The sequence below is a fragment of the Podarcis raffonei genome, chromosome 5, assembly GCF_027172205.1.
Source record: "Podarcis raffonei isolate rPodRaf1 chromosome 5, rPodRaf1.pri, whole genome shotgun sequence".
Taxonomy (NCBI): Eukaryota; Metazoa; Chordata; class Lepidosauria; order Squamata; family Lacertidae; genus Podarcis; species Podarcis raffonei.
In genome coordinates this window covers 74156711-74176007 of record NC_070606.1, presented here as the reverse complement: position 1 = coordinate 74176007, position 19297 = coordinate 74156711, and the positions used below count along the sequence as shown (strand labels likewise).

The 19297-nt window shown below is 43.5% G+C and overlaps 2 protein-coding genes across 4 annotated transcripts in view; both read right to left on the bottom strand.

Annotated features, from left to right (window-relative positions):
- Positions 1-13317, bottom strand: part of GRK7 (G protein-coupled receptor kinase 7) — a 52441-nt gene extending 39124 nt beyond the window's left edge. For both annotated transcript variants that reach the window (XM_053390158.1, XM_053390159.1), the window contains exons 1-3: positions 12704-13317; positions 9366-12555; positions 8274-8711 (exon numbers count right to left, since the gene is read on the bottom strand). In XM_053390158.1, the coding sequence (XP_053246133.1) occupies positions 8274-8711; positions 9366-9968 (1041 nt within the window). In that variant the 5' untranslated portion in view covers positions 9969-12555; positions 12704-13317. The remainder of the gene's footprint in view (positions 1-8273; positions 8712-9365; positions 12556-12703) is intronic.
- Positions 13318-13437: 120 nt separating this feature from the next.
- Positions 13438-19108, bottom strand: RNF7 (ring finger protein 7). Of its 2 annotated transcripts, none has more exons than XM_053390156.1 (3): positions 18795-19078; positions 16805-16852; positions 13438-13570 (listed from the first exon to the last, which is right to left on the bottom strand). In XM_053390156.1, the coding sequence occupies exons 1-3, from the start codon at positions 18970-18972 to the stop codon at positions 13452-13454; spliced, it is 345 nt and encodes a 114-aa protein (XP_053246131.1). In that variant the 5' UTR covers positions 18973-19078; the 3' UTR covers positions 13438-13451. The 2 variants fall into 2 exon arrangements, with proteins under 2 accessions (XP_053246131.1, XP_053246132.1); XM_053390157.1 differs by having other exon boundaries at positions 13514-13570; positions 18802-19108.
- Between the last annotated feature and the right edge of the window lie 189 nt (positions 19109-19297).

The following is a 19297-nucleotide window of genomic DNA, read 5'->3' as shown; positions in this document are numbered from 1 at the left end:
AGTCGTCCCCTTCTCCTTATGCCCTCAATCTTTCCCAACACCAGGGTCTTTTCCAGGGAGTTTTCTCTTCTCATGAGGTGGCCAAAGTATTGGAGCCTCAGCTTCATGATCTGTCCTTCCAGTGAGCACTCAGGGCTGATTTCCTTAAGAATGGATAGGTTTGATCTTCTTGCAGTCCATGGGACTCTCAAGAGTCTCCTCCAGCACCATAATTCAAAAGCATCAATTCTTCGGCGATCAGCCTTCTGGTCCAGCTTTCACTTCCATACATCACTACTATATTGCAAAATTTGGGGAAGTGTGAATTTCAAAAGATTGCTTTATTTCAAGTCTGCATATTGTGCTAGAAGTGTAAACTAGATAGGTACGTTCACATTTAAACTCCATCTCCCCTCCGTCCCTGCTCAAATACTTGTGGTTAAGGTGGACAATCAGATATTGGACAACAATCAGAAATCAGTACCAAATCTCTTCTGTTCTGCTGTATAAGTGTGCACACACCACCCAGATTTCCAGATACTCCACATTCCAAAAAGCTGTCCCTGGAGTCTTAACACAGATTGAAGTAACATGCTATGTGGGCATCTTCCCTAGAGAGAAAGGTGCTTCCCCCTGCTGGACAATACAAGAGATACAGATAAGGTGATCTCCGCATGCAACCACTTATCTGGAGGAACATCCTCATCGCAATGCTCTTCTGTGCCCCACTGGATACAGATTGGAATGTGTATTCCCATCTGGGATTATACGTTGCTGCAAGAGGTTGGTTGTGTGGAACTATAGCTGGTCTGGGGCCAGAGATTGCAGAATTCTTCTATACCATCTTTGACTGTGTTTACACTCCTGTTACACTCCTGTGACGCAGGTGGCACTGTATCTTAAACCACAGAGCCTAGGACTTGCCGATCAGAAGGTTGGCGGTTCAAATCCCCGCGACGGGGTGAGTTCCCGTTGCTCGGTCCCAGCTCCTGCCAACCTAGCAGTTCAAAAGAACGTCAAAGTGCAAGTAGATAAATAGGTACTGCTCCAGCGGGAAGGTAAATGGCGTTTCCGTGCGCTGCTCTAGTTCGCCAGACGCAGCTTAGTCATGCTGGCCACATGACCCAGGAGCTGTACGCCGGCTTCCTTGGCCAATGAAGCAAGATGAGCGCCGCAACCCCAGAGTCGGCCACGACTGGACCTAATGGTCAGAGGTCCCTTTACCTTTACCCTCCTGTTTACTAGCTGTGTTTCCAGTGATGGGTTTTTTAAAAATCTGTGCTTAAGTGACTTTACCCCAAATGCATATGTATCCTGTACTTCCTTATAAAATGCTACTGTCTGATGTGTTGTTTCTCAAACCAGCTTCACACCAGTTGGAGTTCTTAAGCCATTCCTAATTCATCCCTAGGCAAGGTGTGAGCATTTTTACACTGGGTAAAGACGTACCTGCCCTGTCAATGCCCCCTGGCGTGTACACAAACAGAAATAAATCTGACACTAATGAAGCTGTGCTGATGTGAACTGCTAGAGGGCAAAGAACTGTGAAATGCACCAGGGGTGGGGACAACATCTTTGTGCTCTAAGGCAGAAATGTGAATATACCCTCAGGCTAGCATAGCACTTTAGCTCGTTTCTTTTATTGTTCCAGTATCAAAGTTCTCTCTTGATACTAATTTCGTTTACAGTACGGTCCTAATACAAGTCACCCGTAGAATCCTTAAAATAAATCCACAGCAGGGGTTTTTGGAGGGCGAGGGATAAGGGCATTTTGTGCATGAGTTTAACCAAAGCATGCTTTTGTCCTATTCAAATATTATGATGCCCTGTCTTCAAACATATAAGATGACGCTCTGTACAAGTTACACTGACACCTGTGCTTAGATTCCTAAGTGTTTTGACATTGCACGTTCCCAACATGGCACCCATGTCCTATGTCACCCACTGGTGTTTTGCCTATTGCTTGGGAGGGAGTTACATGGAAAAGAAATATCTTTGTCATCTTGCCTGCTTCCTCAAAAACTCTGGACCCGCAAAGATCTAACTTAACCAGCTGTATAGTTTTATTGATTTTTCCAACAGCCTGGTTGTATTTTAATTGTATTTTGGTTTCTTGTACAGTGTTTTGTTTTGTTGTACACCATCTTGAGCTGCCCACTTAGCAGGCAGCATATAAACATTAAAAAAATAAAAATCATCTGTGAAATGGATGCTTTGTGGTACCCAGAAAAATTTCCTAGATTTACAAAACAGATGCTCTACAGTGGTACCTTGGGTTACATACACTTCAGTTTACAGACTTTGCTAACCCAGAAATAGTACCTCAGGTTAAGAATTTTGCTTCAGGATGAGAACAGAAATTGTGCAGCGGCGCAGCAGCAGTGGGAGGCCCCATTAGCTAAAGTGGTGCTTCAGGTTAAGAACAGTTTCAGGTTAAGAACAGACCTCCAGAACGAATTAAGTTCTTAACCCGAGGTACCACTGTACTACTGAGATGGCCCTTCCCCTGTCATCAGAATGCCTGCCAATATTAATGTCATTACACACTCAGCAATGAGTTTACTGAGAGCGCAACCAATGGCGGTAATGGCAAACCCACTAACATTAGTGAATATATTTCAAGACTTCTAACTATGAGCATAATGTATATCTTAATGTTAGTGAAATTAAAAACCATAGGTAAGGACTAGAATCTGGCTTTATATGTGGAAGATAATAATCTTTGGATAATGACATACACCCAAAGCTCTTCTACCATTGAACATTGTAGCAAGCAACCAAAGCTAGCAAGCAATCTTTTGGGGAAGCTCATTTGGCATTACAGTGGTACCTCGGGTTAAGTACTTAATTCGTTCCGGAGGTCCGTATTTAACCTGAAACTGTTCTGAACCTGAAGCACCACTTTAGCTAATGGGGCCTCCTGCTGCTGCCGTGCCGCCGGAGCCCGATATCTGTTCTTATCCTGAAACAAAGTTCTTAACCTGATGCACTATTTCTGGGTTAGCAGAGTGTGTAACCTGAAGCATATGTAACCTGAAGCGTATGTAACCTGAGGTACCACTGTACTGAAGAACTCCCAATAAGCTTTGGAGAAATCTCACGATCCCCCAAAACCACATTTGAAAACTAGTGATTCCAAACAATAGTTTGATCACCTCCTTGAGCAAACAGAGATTACAAATTGCAAAAACCTGTATGGTTTCTGAATGAAGGGTACTTATGATAATCAACAGTCTTCATCATCAGAGTTCAATTTTTTGGCTATAGCTTTCTCACTAGCCACTCTTCCTAAAGTGGAAATGGGCTGGACATCTTTTCACGGAAACATGAACGACACAATAAGTCCCTCCCTTTCTCCCTTTCCCAAAAGGGTGGGGGAAGGGAAGATAAAGGAGGCAATTTAAGTCTGTGTACACAACATACATTTAAAGCACATGACTTACCCCAAAGAATCCTGGGAACTGTAGTTGGTTAGAGGGCTGGAAAATGGAGCTATGTTGGGGGTAAACTACAGAACCCAAGATTCTTAATAGAATAAAGCAAGGACTAGACATTTATTTAATAAGAAGAGGAAGGAGAGCAGGAAGCAAGAGGAACAACTCAGAGAATTGTTCAATTTAAGACAAATCTAAACAAAACCAAAAAAATGGGGGACAGTTGAAGTCCAATAAAATAGTTATCTATAGGTGAACAACTTGCTTTCGGCAACATGATTTTGGACTAGAGTGCAGCTGTAGCCTCATTGGCTGTGGAGCTGCTACTGGTTATTGTTGTGCGAGGGAAGAAGACTATTTCTTCTTCACTATCTTCTCTGGGTATTAATTTTTATTCCTTCTGTGGTCTTCTTAGTCTTTCCTTTCATAAATCTTCAACTCTTTCCTGCTCCCCCCTACCCTGAATATCCTTTTTAAAAAAACACTATCAGAATCTTTACAGAAAGATTGTAGGAGCCGAAAAAAGGGTTGCACACCCTCCAACATGTCCCAGAGGAAAACCAGGATGCATGCCTTTCAGGGCTACCATCTCGCATGAGAGCACAGTGCCCCAAAATGGGATGCCCCAATTAAATCAGGACAGTTGAGGGGTATGGAGTGGCAGAGCAGGCATAATATCTCTCTGTGCTCCAATTTATAGGGTTACACTATTTATATAGCAGCACAGCTAATTCAACACTACCGAATGGCTACTGTGATCTAGAATGTGATGTGTCCTTTATTACAAAGAACAGCCTTCTATTTGAAGCTGTCTTCTATTTGCAGAGCTGGTCCAAGTCCAGTTTTAATGAACTGTAAGAAGGGAGAGCAAGGCCTTGCATGCCCATCAAGTTAGCACCTGGAGATGCACTATATTTCTATAGTAAATTATAGTATTTGCATCCATGCATATAAAGTAGCATGTTTACATTTTATGCACACCTGTGTCCTCCTTTTTATGGGGCGAATGATGTATACATGGCCACCCTACATATTTAATAGAGTTGTCAAATTAGAGTCCTTATGCTGGTCTATGGCATTTCCCCTTACTCCTTGACCTCAGCTTAGCAGTTCCTGCAGCTCATAACATGAAGGATGACCCTTTATCAAAAGGCAATCCAGCAGTGGCCCATTTTGTTAGATACAGGTGAAATGCAAATTGTCCACACACTCCAGTTGCATCTGTTTAATAGACACAATACCTGTTTTCCTCACTAAGAGACCACATTGACATTCATACAATTTGTACCATAATACATCAATAGATTTGACTTCAGGTTAATAGTCTTTTTGGCTGGCATTAATACTGCCTACCTTTGGCATAATGCTGCCTTCCTTAGGAATCACATCTCTCAACTTGGCTAACATGTTCTGACTTCCAAAAGTGGCCTGATCCAGCATGCTCTTCTTATGGTCTTATGGATGTGAATACTTGAATTCTGACATACATGAAAATGTTTCTGTGGAGGAGGTTCATTCTTGTGAAATGCGACTTCGTGAACTGTTTGCTCTTGTCACACTATAATGGACTCATTTCCCTTCTGTCAAATGCTGACAGGCATGATAGGCTGAGTAAGAGAGGGGATGTGGCCTCTGGCAGGAAGATGGGATGAAACATTAAATGGGTCTCCAGCCATTTTTTGGACTACAATTCCCATCAACCCTGACCACTGCTCCTGCTAGCTAGGAATGATGGGTGTTGTAGTCCAAAAACAGCTGGAGACCTAAGTTTGGGAAACCCTGCATTAGCACAAACAGAAAACGAGCCCCACCAACTTCAGTCTATCCTTAACAAGCCCCACCTGCTGACCTATGTACAACCAATCCAGGGGGTGGCACTGCCTGTCATCTACCTCCCCCTTAGTCTCAAGTGTTGCAACATTGGTAATAGAACTTAGCAGGTAGAAGATGGAGACAAAACTAGAAGGTGCCTGTCTGGCTCCACCTACTGTTGGTTTTCCTGTCTTCTGCTCTACCAGTGTCAACAGGTACCACCTCCCCACTCAGATACCATAAAAAGAACTTAACTACACTTTACAGCCCAACTAGAAACAGCCACCGCTTTCCTATTTTTGAGTACACCATAGTCTTATTACACCAGTAAGTCACAGATAATGTATTGCAAGCCTTGAGCATTTATCCTAAAATAGCAGTTAAAACCCTCCTTGAGAGTCTGTCTTCTGCATACAAGCCATTATTAAGCTGATCTTCTAACTATTCTGTTTTAATAAGGGGTCCCCCCCAACTTTCATAATAACACAGGGCTAGTATTTTGAGAGGGGACGCGGGTGGCGCTGTGGGTAAAAGCCTCAGCGCCTAGGGCTTGCCGATCGAAAGGTCGGCGGTTCGAATCCCCGCGGCGGGGTGCGCTCCCGTTGTTCGGTCCCAGCGCCTGCCAACCTAGCAGTTCGAAAGCACTCCCGGGTGCAAGTAGATAAATAGGGACTGCTTACTAGCAGGAAGGTAAACGGCGTTTCCGTGTGCTGCGCTGGCTCGCCAGAGCAGCGATGTCATGCTGGCCACGTGACCTGGAAGTGTCTCCGGACAGCGCTGGCCCCCGGCCTCTTGAGTGAGATGGGCGCACAACCCTAGAGTCTGTCAAGACTGGCCCGTACGGGCAGGGGTACCTTTACCTTTACCTTTAGTATTTTGAGAGTTCTCTTTTGATCTCTCATCAGTTACTTTTCCTGCAGGAAATACAGCTTTTTATCGAATTAAACCACACTCTTGCTTAACTTATGCATCACACCTATCAACCAGTACCAAAAAGAGACATGCTTTAGACCTGGAGTACACTCTTCCACACAAACTATGGACCTGCAAATTCAAAAGGGCCTACTTATTTCTGGGAAGTTATATACAGAAGTATGACTAGGACTTACTCTAGGTTGTTTTCATGACAATTGAGCCAGCACTTCTAATGATAGACATTTGACTGTAAAATAGTCACATCACATGCAGCTCTGTTATAGCATACAAGCTTCCATTTCATAAAACAGTTGATGAAAGATCCAACACCACTAAAATCTATTTAAATAAGGAAAGGAGGGCAGTATTCATGAATCCCAAATCAAAACATTCAAACAATATATAGGTTTATACAACATAAAGCATACTGACATTCCTGTTAACAGATCTTTTATGTGGGAAGTTTAAAAAAAGCGCAAAATGCTCTCAAATTCTGACGACAGATACTTTCAACATAACCCTATAAACTGGATTAGAGCTTTTTTGTGTTAAATTGAATAGTTATCCTTATTTGCCACAGGAGCCAACTCCTAGGGGCCTTGGGGGCTTTGGCCCCCACAATAAAATATGATTATGCAAAGCAGGGTTTACCTGGGCCCCCACAATATTTTATTTAAGTTGGCACACCTGTTATTTGCTCATATATAAGATGGTGGTTGCACAATAAAATTCAATAAGAAAGGTGTACAGGGAAATATAAATATGGTAAATATATTTGCCTCACTGTTTAGGTTTACATGCTATATACAAACCAGGAAAAGAATTCCAGCAAGCTATTTTTTGCTGCTGTCGTTCTCATGTGCGTTACATTATCAGGGCTAAAGGTAAAGGTAAAGGTACCCCTGCCCGTACGGGCCAGTCTTGCCAGACTCTAGGGTTGTGCGCCCATCTCACTCAAGAGGCCGGGGGCCAGCGCTGTCCGGAGACACTTCCGGGTCACGTGGCCAGCGTGACAAGCTGCATCTGGCGAGCCAGCGCAGCACACGGAACGCTGTTTACCTTCCCGCTAGTAAGCGGTCCCTATTTATCTACTTGCACCTGGGGGTGCTTTCGAACTGCTAGGTTGGCAGGCGCTAGGACCGAGCAGCGGGAGCGCACCCCGCCACGGGGATTCGAACCGCCGACCTTTCGATCAGCAAGTCCTAGGCGCTGAGGCTTTAACCCACAGCGCCACCCGCGTCCCATTATCAGGGCTACCTGCAGTGATTATGAACTGATCCTTATTTAACCTGTCTTAACAGCGGTTACACAAGAAACGTAAATTGGATAACAAATACAGCACATTATGTACCATATTTACGTTACCCAAAATTTATTGTATAATTCCCACTTAAACCTTGAGCGCTTTGTATCAGAATCAGTTCATAACCCTCACAGGTAGGGCCATTAAAGCTCTATACTAATGGCCAATGGTGTTCTTCTTTTTGTTTGCAAATATACAATTGAATGTGACATGTTACCAAACTCCCTGCCACTGGTAGGAGTTTTCGTACATTTTGATCCAGAATGTGCAAGTGAGTATGTGGTAGGTTGCTGCAATAAGAATAATATGGAAAAACTGAGATGAGATGAGATAATCCTTTACAATATGGGTGAAGAATAAGAGGGAATCTCCACTGAAACAAACAATAAATGCTCTTGTGCCATTCCCATTCATTTCAATGGGGCTTGCACAGAAAACCTTTCCACTGCTTTGTGTCTCCTTATCCGGTAGAATTGGCACTCATTACATTAAGGCTTTCACTCCCCAACAATTCCTCATTTTTGGAACTCCTCGTAGGCTGTTAACAGAAACATCTGACTTGCATAATGCCTCAAAACCTAACAGTGTTTTCTTTTTTGCAAGGTATAATTTCTTTTTAAGCAAGCGTGCCAGTCAAATTGCTTCACCGTGCATCCAAATAGTTAATAAAGTAAATCCTCTTTCCATCTGTCACTTAGAATGAAATGACCACATAAGATATTTAGTGGAGAACAAATCCCAAAGGAATTAAAGGGGGGGCTCAGTGCATTGGAAATAGAACAAGCTCTCCCAACTAGCCAAGCAGCCCTGCACAGTGAACTCTCACTTACCCTCTGGTTTATGGACTTGCCTTCCTTGACTTCCACCGCCAAGCCAAGATCAGACAATCGGCAGTGGCCATTATCATCCAGGAGGACATTTTCAGGCTTCATGTCCCTGTAGACAATTTGGATGGAGTGGAGGTGCAGCATCCCACAGGTGATCTGAGCCGAGTAGAAGATGACCCTATCCATTTCCAAGCCTCTTTCGCCCACATTGTAAATGTGATATTTAAGATCCCCACCATTCATCAGGCTCATGACAAGACACAGGGCAGCTTTGCTCTGATAGGCATAGGACAGCGTGACAATGAAACGGCTGTTGACTTTCTCAAGGATCTCCTTCTCTAACAGAGCCATCTTTTCGCCACCTTTTTTCTTTAGTCGTTTTTTGTCCAGTTTCTTGCAGGCATACATCTTGCCAGTATTTCTCACCTGAATGGCACAAACCTAAAGCAGCAAGTTGAATGAAAAAAGGAAAAGTCTTAAGTAAGCGATGCAGACTTGGAACTGGAGAGACTATATGCCCCTTATTGCTATTTTTATCACAATATCCATTGGTTTCAGTTTTGATTTTTTTAAAAACGCACACAAAACCCCTTACTTAGATTATACACTGTATTCGTGGAGACTATTATGCCATTTATGGGTTCTCTACTATGCTCTGTAGATTATTTGAAAGGAATGAATGGAGCCGCAGTAGCAGCCATAAGTGTTTCCATTGGGAAACCTATTTCATCTCATGTCTTATTTGCATAATTTATGTTCTTAACACTTACTGTACATTGCCCAGAGAACTTTTTATTGGACAGTATAAAAATACTGTAAATTAAACAAGCAAACGAACCACATGTGAGACATTTTGAGGAACAAGGAGGAAGGGATAGTTGTGAAAAATAAATGAATCCCCGCCTCATGCTCCTGAGTACACGTTAGTGCAGAGGAGATTATCAGAGAAAAGGCTGAATATGGGCTTACGTCACAAGAGATCTTGTGCATGCAAAGGACTGGCAAGTTGCCCAGTGCCTGTTGCCTGCTAAAGGCCATTCATTGCATGACCTAGGCCTATCTGCTTGCCCAGGAGATGAAAGAATAGCTCCTTACCTCTCCAAAGCCTCCTTTGCCTAGTACTCGGAATTCGTCAAAGAGCTTCTCGTTTATAGGTTGCCGCTCAAAGCCTTTCCATTGCACAAACTTATCAAAGAATGGGCTAGTCTGGAAGTCATCAAAGGGTTTCCCCTTGAGATAGGCATTTGTCTCTTCCCTGGCTGATAATGTGACTTTTTCAAAATCATCCTTGCTAGCTGCCTGGCACTTGCTTGACAAGTCTGCACTGAGAAATTTCAGGTAGCTGTTGCTGCAATTCTTCAAGTACATGTTGACTATGCCTTCTAGGTAGCTGTCCTTGATGTGGTCCTCTGCCAGCTCCCAAGCGACCACTTCGTCCAAAAACTCTCTGGCCTTCAGGTACTCAGGCACCGTTTCCAAGAATTCCCGGAAAAAACTCTTGCCAATGGGCTGTTGGTCGCAAATGGACTCGTAATCCATAGTCATCGACTTTTTGATCTCCGCACATTCCTCAATCTTGGGCAGAGCTAGGTTCCTGCGTCTTTTTTGCATCTCCTTGGCATCCACATCGCCGCTTTTCCTGGCCTCAAGGTATGCTGTGTTGGCGATCAGGTTATCCAGTCCCCCCATGTCACACATCTTGGCGATGTACTAGGGTGGCAGAGCCTCACTGGGGCAAGAACACTGGCTTGCCTTGGGGTGGCTGCCTTGGTATGGCTTTCCCTGCGCCACTGCCTGAGTGTAAGTGCAGGCTACAAACACATGTTAGGGAGACCGACTACTTTAGCATTAAATACCTCTCAAGGATTTTCACTAAGTACCTTTAGGTGTATGTACCATTTGTGGAAAGTGGCTGGTAAGAGGTTTCTCTCTAAGGAGCTTTGAGTTTGCTATCTATAGCTAAATGGATGACAGCCCAGGAGAACCTCATCACGGCTGCCACAACTATCTGGCGTACATTTCTCAACTCAGCTCCTACTCTTCCCCACACAGGCCTGAGACCACTCTGACCTCAGTTTCAACCCCAGGTCCATAGAGAACACATGGCATCATGCCCTTTCAGAGAGCTGATATGTTTTCCTGCCCACCATCCCTGGTACCTTGATTCTCCAAAACACGTCCACCAGTCTGCAGGCTCTGAAGCTGGCTTTTTAAAAGGGAATTTGAGATTTTCTGTGTTTTGCAGTGCTTCAAAAGAAAACATTCAGCAAAAATGACAGCTATCTTCGGAACCACATAATTATTTGAAGTGGCAAGTTGAGAAGGAAGTATCAAAGGCTTTAGTCAGATTTCTTTTAAAATGCACCATTCAGTCCTAGAGTGAAAATCTACCTCAACATACAGATAGATGCCATCCAGGGAAATAACAGTATTGTGAGCTGCACTTTTATACTGCACAAAATCTTCGTTGTTGTCATGGCACAGCTCCCTCTGAAGGAACCCAAATCGGCTTAGACAAAGAGCAAGTGAAGAATAATTGGTGCTCTAAAAATAAGGATGATCCCATGTACAATCAGAACAAGAGAGTCTGTTTCCTTCGCAACATGGCAGAAGTTGATTCTCATTTCCAAAATATAACTCGGGTGTCACAATTCTGGCTCCTGAAATTGAAAAGCCCACTTGAAACTAAGTTTTTACTTCAGTTCTTCCGTGATTCTGACAGAACTAATGGGATTACAATGGGAGCTGATAGTGACCCCTATATTTAGATGTCCTAACACTTCTTTACAAAGGATTGCTGTGATTTATTTTAATAACTCTCACACCTCCAGTGCTGGGGAGCGGAGAGGGGAGGGGTCACTCTCCAATTGTCCCAAGGGGTCAGTATGCACAGTAGGACCAGCCTTTGCTGTGTTCCAGTTAGAAGAAGAAAACATTTTCAAAGGTCATTTTTCCTGTTCTCATTTGCATTTATCAGGCACACTGTGGTGATCTGTCTAAGCAAGTTACAAGTCCCAATGCAGTCTCAGGCATGTAGCCAAAACAACCATACATTCATAAGGCTTGCCAGTGGACATACAGCTCCTGAAACATGATTTCTGCTCAGGAACACTTTGTACTATATTTTTGTAGCAGAAACTGGAACAAAGTTAGTAAATTAATTAATACCACTTCAAAACTAGTCAGTGGCTCAGAGGTTCAGACCAATTCCAAAACAACCCTATAAAGACCAAATTTGTTCATACTTATGAAGCTTGACTTACTTTTGATCGATAGTTAAACTGAATAGTTTCCTGTATATTTGTAGTGAAGTGTTCATCTTGTGGCATCCAGGATCATTTGAGATACATGTAGAAGACGGCAGCAGGGAACGGGGGCTCAGAGGCTTCGTAAGCAGCATGGAAGCCCTCAAGGGCATCATTGTGCCCATGGGCACCCCAATGGCAAACATTCAGGGGACAGCCAGTAAGTTCCACCACTGCTTAGACTGTATACCAACTTGTGCCTACTTGATCCAGGTTTATGTAAAGAATACAACAATTTTGCACATCTCAATTCTTATGGGGGGGAAAATGTGTTCTTCAGAAGCTTATAGCAAATGTAGCAGCTTTCATGAGATTGAACTGTTGTAGAGGTGAGACAGAAAGTTGGTTTATGAAACTGCAGTTTTGAACTCAAGTCCATGCAAGGATGGAAACCTCAACCTTCATTTAAGCTACTCAGCAGGGGCTGGTATTCTAAGCCTGGATTTGTATGAATGGTGAAATGGTTCATTCAAGGTTGAAGTGGGTGCCAGAAAATAAAATGGTTGTTTCAGCACTGTTTTCAGTATTTTAAATGCTGCAGGTTAAACTCACTTAAGTTTCTGAAACCAAAGAGATTTAAAGGAGCTCAGTCTAAATAAATAAATACATACTGTAGGTCACATGCAGTCAATATTACTGCCTGATTTTTCCCATTATTCTGCTGCTCCTCTTGGGCTATCTATCTGGAAAGATAAGATATTTTCACATTGGTCTCATCTTGATTATAATTAAGAACAGGGTTTGCTTATTTGTTTGCTAAGGGGGTGGGAGGGCAAATATGTAATAAATGATTATCATGATCCAAAGGGCTACACGTGAAATGCACTGGGGCTCTCCTACACCTCCCCTTTCCACAACAACCTGTCCTGCTATCCAAAAGTGTTTCTGAAGGTTAAGGGGCAGGTCTGGCATAGGAATTGTTGCACTGCAATGGGATATAACCAGAAGGGAAAATTCATACACATGCAAGTATCTGGATCCTGGCATATATATATATATATATATGGGGTGTTACATATACCATAGAGCAGCAATTATTTGCTAACTATCAGTCATTTCTGTTAGTCTTCAACTAACAAGACTTTTTAATGTTTGCATTTTCCGATATATTGCTTTACGGAAGAAAACAATCCGAGCACTTCACAGGGTTAAAGGTTCAAGAGTTAGTGTTGGAGAAAGGGCCATAGGTCAGTGGCAGTGCCTCTGCTTTGCATGCATAAGGTCCCAGGTTCAATCTCAAGGTAGGGCTGGGAGAGACTCCTGCCTGAAACCCTGCAGTGCCACTACCAGTATGTGTAGGCAATACTGAACTAGACAGACCAAGGCTCTCACCTCATATAAAGTAGCTTCCTATGTTCTTACGAGAAATCTGTGAGAAACACATATTTAAGAATATCAATTTTAACCTTATTAGTGCCGAAGTAACAAATATTTATAAATACCTAAAGGAAATATTTTATCTTAATGAAAGAAAGCAAAAAAAGCAAAAACAAATGCATCACCAACAACTATTTATTTCAGTTGAATTCCTCAGTTCAGACAAAAATAAGTGGCATTTCTAGCTGGAACTGCTTTGAACACAGATAACTGTGGGCCTCATAAGTTCCAAAGCATTCCTAAACAAATGTACAGAGTTCACACTAAATGTTTAGATACATTCTTCAATGCTGTGTATCTAACATTTTTGATGAAACCACGCTGATCCCACAGACCAACACAAAGATTTCAAATCCAACTCCATAAAACCTGTGTCAACCTAGACCTAAATAAATAAAATGGACTCTCCCATATTGTGAATGTTCCCCCTGTTCATGGGGGAATATGCCTTTGGTTGCACATCATTCCAAAGAAGTCCGAAGAAGAACTGCCAGTGCTTTTATTTGCCTATTCTCTGAACCACCCAGTCCTGTTGGCAGAGGGGGCAGCGGTTGTTCTGTTTCACCCACAGTGACATGCAGCAGTTGTGGAAGGAATGATTACACTCTCCCCAGACCACTGAAAGAAAAAGAAGAAGAAAACTAAGCAAATTAGAAATGGTTAGATCTATTACAAACTCCTAGCATTTATCTCAATATATATGCAGTATTGCTGTAGGACTTTGCTTTTTGTAAACAACTACGGTATTTTTTGCCCCATAGGGCGCACCGGCCCATAGGGTGCACCTAGTTTTTTGGGGAGGGGAATAAAGAAAAAAATTATTTCCCCCCCAGGCGCGGGGCTGGGGAAGCCCGAGCTTCCCCCGACCCCAGAACAGGCTGCTATCCGCAAGCCTAGGGAGCCCGCGGGAAGTCGCGCAGGTCTCCCCAGGCTTGCGGATATCTGCCCGAAGGCTTCGGGATGCAGGCATCTCTCTTTGGGATGTAGGCAACTCCACAAACCAGGTCGGGGAATAGCGGGATGGCGGCGCTCCGCCTCCCCGCTGTCCCCCGAGCTTGTGGGGCTGCCCGATATCTGCATGAAGCCCGGGGCGCGCTGTGCAGTGCGCCCCAGGATTCGGGATGCAGGCTGATATCCGCAAGCCTTGGGAGCCCAACAGGAACTCCCGCGGAGCTCCCAAGGCTTGCGGATAGCTTCCTGAAGCCTGGAGAGCGAGAGGGGTCCGTGCACACCGACCCCTCTCGCTCTCCAGGCTTCTGCGAAAGCCTGCATTCGCCCCATAGGACGCACACACATTTCCCCTTCATTTTTGGAGTGGAAAAAGTGCGCCCTATAGGGCGAAAAATACGGTATACAGTCATGGGAAAAAGAAAGTGATCCTCTTTGAATTCAGTGGTTTTACATATGAAGACGTAATGACAACCATCTGTTCCTTAGCAGGTCTTAAAATACAACCTCAGATATGTCATGCACATGACATATCACACCGTGTCCTGATTTATTTAACAGAAATAAAGCCAAAATGGAGAAAACATGTGTGAAAAACTAAGTACACCCTTACTGCTTCCATAGAAATTAAGAGGCCAAGTAGCAGACAGGTGCTGCTAATCAAATGTGCTTGCTTAATTGACCATCAGTAAGTGTGCCCACCTCTATGAAAGCCGAAGTTTTAGCAGTTTGCTGGTCTGGAGCATTCAGGTGTGTTATAACACAATGCCAAGGGGGAAAGATGACACAGTGCTCTTAGAGAAGCAAGTGCTGCTGCCCATGAAACTGGGAAGGGTTCTAAGGCCATCTCCAACCAATTTTAAGTTTATCATTCTACAGTGAGAAAGATTATTCAAAAGTGGAAAACATTCAAGACAGTTGCCAATCTTCCCATGAGTGGATGCCTCAGCAAATTCACCCCAAGGTCAGACCCTGCAATGCTCAGAGAAATTGCAAAAAAATCCCAAGAGTTATATCTCAGGCCCTACAGGCCTCCGCATGTTACATATTAAAGTTCATGACAGTACAATTAGAAAAAGAAGGAACAAGTATGGTTGGTTTGAAAGGGTTGCCAGGAGAAAGCCTGTTCTCTCTAAAAAGAACATGGCAGCACGGATTAGGTTTGCAAAGTTGCATCTGAACAAACCACAAGATTTCTGGAACAATGTCCTTTGGCCAGACAAGACCAAAGTGGAGGTGTCTGGCCATAATGCACAGCGCCACATTTGGTGGAAACCAAACACAGCATATCATCACAAGCACCTCATACCATCTGTCAAGCCCGGTGGTGGAAGGGTGATGCTTTGGGCTTGTTTGGCAGCTACAGGACTTGGAAACATTGCAGTCATTGAGTCAACCATGAACTTCTCTGTATACCAAAGTATTCTACAGTCAAGTGTGAGGCCATCTGCCCGACAGCTGAAGCTTGGCTGAAATTGAGTCATGCAACAGGACAAGGATCCTAAGCACACCAGCAATCTACAACAGAATGGCTGAAAAATAAAAGAATCAAAGTGTTGCAATGGCCCAGTCAAAGTCCAGACCCCAACGCAAGTGAAGTGCTGTGAAGGACCTTAAGAAAGCTGTGCATCAACAAATGCCAGCAAACCTCAATGAACTGAAGCAACATTGTAAATAAGAATGGAATGATGTGAGTGACTGATAAAGTCCTACAGAAAATGATTACTTCAAGTTATTGCTACTATAGGTAGTTCTACAAGCAATTGAATCATTAGGTGTACTTAGTTTTACACACATAGTTTTTCCATTTCATCTGAGGTTGTATTTACCTAATTTTAAGACCTGCTAAGGAACAGATGATTGTTATTATGTCTTCATATGTAAAAGCACATAATTCAAAGAGGATGCACTTTCTTTTTCCCATCACTGTAGCTATGCTCCAAAGTAGTGTCTTCCAAATATAATGAAATACCTTTTTTTCCTGAACAGCAGGCGTTCATGCCACCCAGCATGACACAGAATGGTTTGTGATATGGCCTTGGAATGGTGGGATAAATCTACTTGTTCAAAGAAAGGAAGCCAAGAGTCTGACTGAGCATGTGAGAATTTGGGTGTGCCAAAGTAGTTCAAAGTAGCCTAAGACTTTATAGCACATGAATAATTGTTGTCTAGGCTTATTAGCATTTCTTACTCAAATACTTCACTTTTACAGATTTTGCTATCAGCACCAAATTATTATTGTGTGGAGACCATCCAAAATATACTTCCAGAATACCAGGCAGAACCTGCACTATTTACTTTTAAAACCTGAGGTATACATTTTTATGTTAAAAATAAGTACTGCAAATTTCTTCTATGTGAAGATTTCAACCCAGCATCACTTTTCATTTTCTTGGTTAATGCATTTTAGCAGTTGATAGTGCTACATCTACTGTATTTTAAAAGCAAGATCAGTCTGGAATCCATACAAATAAGTGGTGCTAAGAATTCAACTTTTTAATGCTCATTTTAATAAAAAGCACAATACAAAAACAGCACCCTTGAAACCTCAAAATCAGCAAGTGAAAGTAAGTTGTGAAACCAAATGTATTTTGTTTTAAGATCCCAAGAATTCTTTCAACAAACCATTTTTATGAAAAATGCCTGAAGATACAACAGTCCTTACCAAATCAAATGTTTTAGCTTATGTAACTAGTATTTCATGGCTACATACCCATACATAAAAGACAAATTGCAGATTTCCTATGGCCAAGTATTTTATACAAATGTATGTCATTTTACATTAATGAAGCTTTCCTGAATTTTATTGCACAAAAATAAGAGCTATTTAGCTGAAACTTTAAAAAGCACCCCACTAAGAAAAAGCCTTTGGTTGAATAACAAGAGAATGAAATCACAACATACCAACACAATCTTCTTGTTTGTTTTCAGCTTGACATCTAAGGCAGGCATCTAGATGTAAACAAGGACAAGACTAAGTATGATGTTCTGAAAGCAGCTCTGAAAAGTGTGTTTCCAAAGCATCTACAGTCACTGACAAACATTTAATGGTGCGCGCATACTGTGTCATGTAATCTAAGCACCTCAAGATCATTAATCTAAAACTTACCCTAATACATGACCTTCCACTAACTCAGCCACTTTCACACCACAAAAGCTTGGCTCTTCCAACTTACTTTAGAAAATTTAGGGTTCACACTGATAATTAATAGTTTGCTTTCTTTGTGATCTCATCTTTGTCTGAAGGACTATGTGGAGAAATGTAGTGAACAATCCAGTAGTAACTTAATTCACTGTGCAGTAATTCCTCTTCCTAACACATCACTTCTTAGAAGAATGCCCTGGAACAAATACACTGAGTTAGCTCAGTTGGTAGAGCATGAAACGCTTAATCTCAGGGTTGTGGGTTTGAACCCCATGAGTTCCCTAAAGATTCCTGCATTGGCGGAGGGGATTGAACTAAATGATCCTCTTGACGCCTTCAAACTCTACAAATCTATGATCTATTCCATGCAGACAGTATGCCTCTGTGTAAGGTACACTGGACTGCTTTGGGAAATTGGCCCCCAAACACAGCCATATTGTTACTTCTATGGTTATTACAAAAACACCTCAAATGGAAGAAAATGTAACTGGAGGATATCTATTCGGAAACATTTCGGAAACAACTCCACAGGGTTTCATTGCTGTCATCCGGATGCGTAATTTAAGCATACATATTATTTTTAAAAAAATTAATACTGCTTCTGGTGAAAAGATGAATGGGCATTCTACCAATTTAGGGAGCCAATTGTCCATAGGCACTGGTCACAGAGAAAGCTGAGCCGCCCTCAGGCCAGAAAGGGAGTGGGATGTGCCAACATGAAAAACAGATACAGCACAAAGAAAGCATCCTACACATAGTGATGCTCAAAGTCAGAGACAGCATCCTTTTATTATAGACGCATTAAATCACATATATCTTCAGGAACAACAGCAAATAGAAAAAAAGGACTTGTAAAAGTGCACTGAAGGATAGGATATAGGATCTGCTCTAGTAATATGTACAGTTCATAAGGGTGATATCTGGTTACCAAATGGGAAAACCAGCCAATTCATTTATTCTGCACAAGCTTACTCATGGGCATGCACATTATAACAAATCTTACTGCATTCCCATGGTGATATCTTCTTAAGTGAATACATAAAAGACTTGTTAACGTCCAGGCATAACCTTTCATAATCTTATCCTGAACAGAATCATCGAGTCTATCCAGAGAGTCTTATGAAAAAGAGGGAAGGCAGTGGTGGTGGTTTGCTTCCTCAGTTAGAACCTCGGAATCCTATGGCTGTGTTAGGATCGAAAAGGAGCAAGCAGCATTTTCTTCTCTTTAAAACAAAGAATAGAAATGCTCCAACCATTTTAATTTTAGCTCTCTCATTGTCTACAGCGGCCTAGATGCTCAGGGGGAAGGCCCCATACGTGAGCATAGGAAAGTAGCCAGGAACCTCTCCTCTGGCCCAAGGGTGGGGAAGGGGCGCAGGGCAGGCCTTATCTCATCAAGGCCCATGTTTAGGCACAGTTTAGTTGCCGGTAGCGTCGGCAGGGCTTCCTGAAGCAGCAGACAAAAAGGCCCGTTCCCCCTCCCTCCTACCCAGGGGGAGGAAACGCCGGCGCCCTGCGGCCTTCGAAAAAAAAAAACACGAGAAAATAAAACACTAATATTGCCCGGGTTGGGGTGTGTGAAAAGAAACACTTCAGGAACCCCTCACGGGAAGGAGACGAGGCCTAGCCCGGCCCAACCCAGCCCAGGGCGCCGGGTTCTGGGAGAGGACGGAGGAGGCCGCCGCCGCCGCCGCCTCCGAAGCGAGGCCTTTGTTCCGGGGCCCGGCTTTCGCCGCTCCCTCGTCTTACCCATGACCTGCACCCGGCAGATGGCGCAGGTGTCGCACTCGACGTCCCAGCTCCACATGGCCACGGCGTTCCACTTCTTCAGCGAGAACATCTTGTCAACGCCGCCCGACTTCGAGCCCGAGAAACCCGCGTGAGGAGCCGAGACACCCGGCTCGTCCCCGTCCTCCACGTCGGCCATGGCTGGGGGCGGCAGGAGGAGGCGGCGGCGGAGGCGACGGCAGCAGATGCTCGCTTAACCGCCCGCCTGGCTCCCCGAGCGGCGGAGCGGAGCTCTACCACCACCCAGCGGTGGCGAGAGGGCTGAGGCCTAACGCGGGACGGGGCTCTGTGCGGGGGGCGGGCGGTGTCTTGTGCCACAGGCGCAAAATCCTCCGTTATAGCCCGTGTTAAATAAGCAGGGAAACGTGCCGCCGTCTCCAGCTTTTGTATATGCACAACTGCAGTGCCGGATTTATGTATTAGCTAAACAAGCTATAGACCCACTCTCTTGATTTAAAGAGGGG

Bases quoted from the DNA above. Each gene is read 5' to 3' on its own strand.
- RNF7 (XM_053390156.1), bottom strand. From the start codon at position 18,972: ATGGCCGACGTGGAGGACGGGGACGAGCCGGGTGTCTCGGCTCCTCAC. The intron at 16,853-18,794 runs GTAAGACGAGGG...GTTTACATCTAG, and splicing joins CTGCCGGGTGCAGGTCATGG to ATGCCTGCCTTAGATGTCAA. The intron at 13,571-16,804 runs GTATGTTGTGAT...TTTTTCTTTCAG, and splicing joins CAAACAAGAAGATTGTGTTG to TGGTCTGGGGAGAGTGTAAT.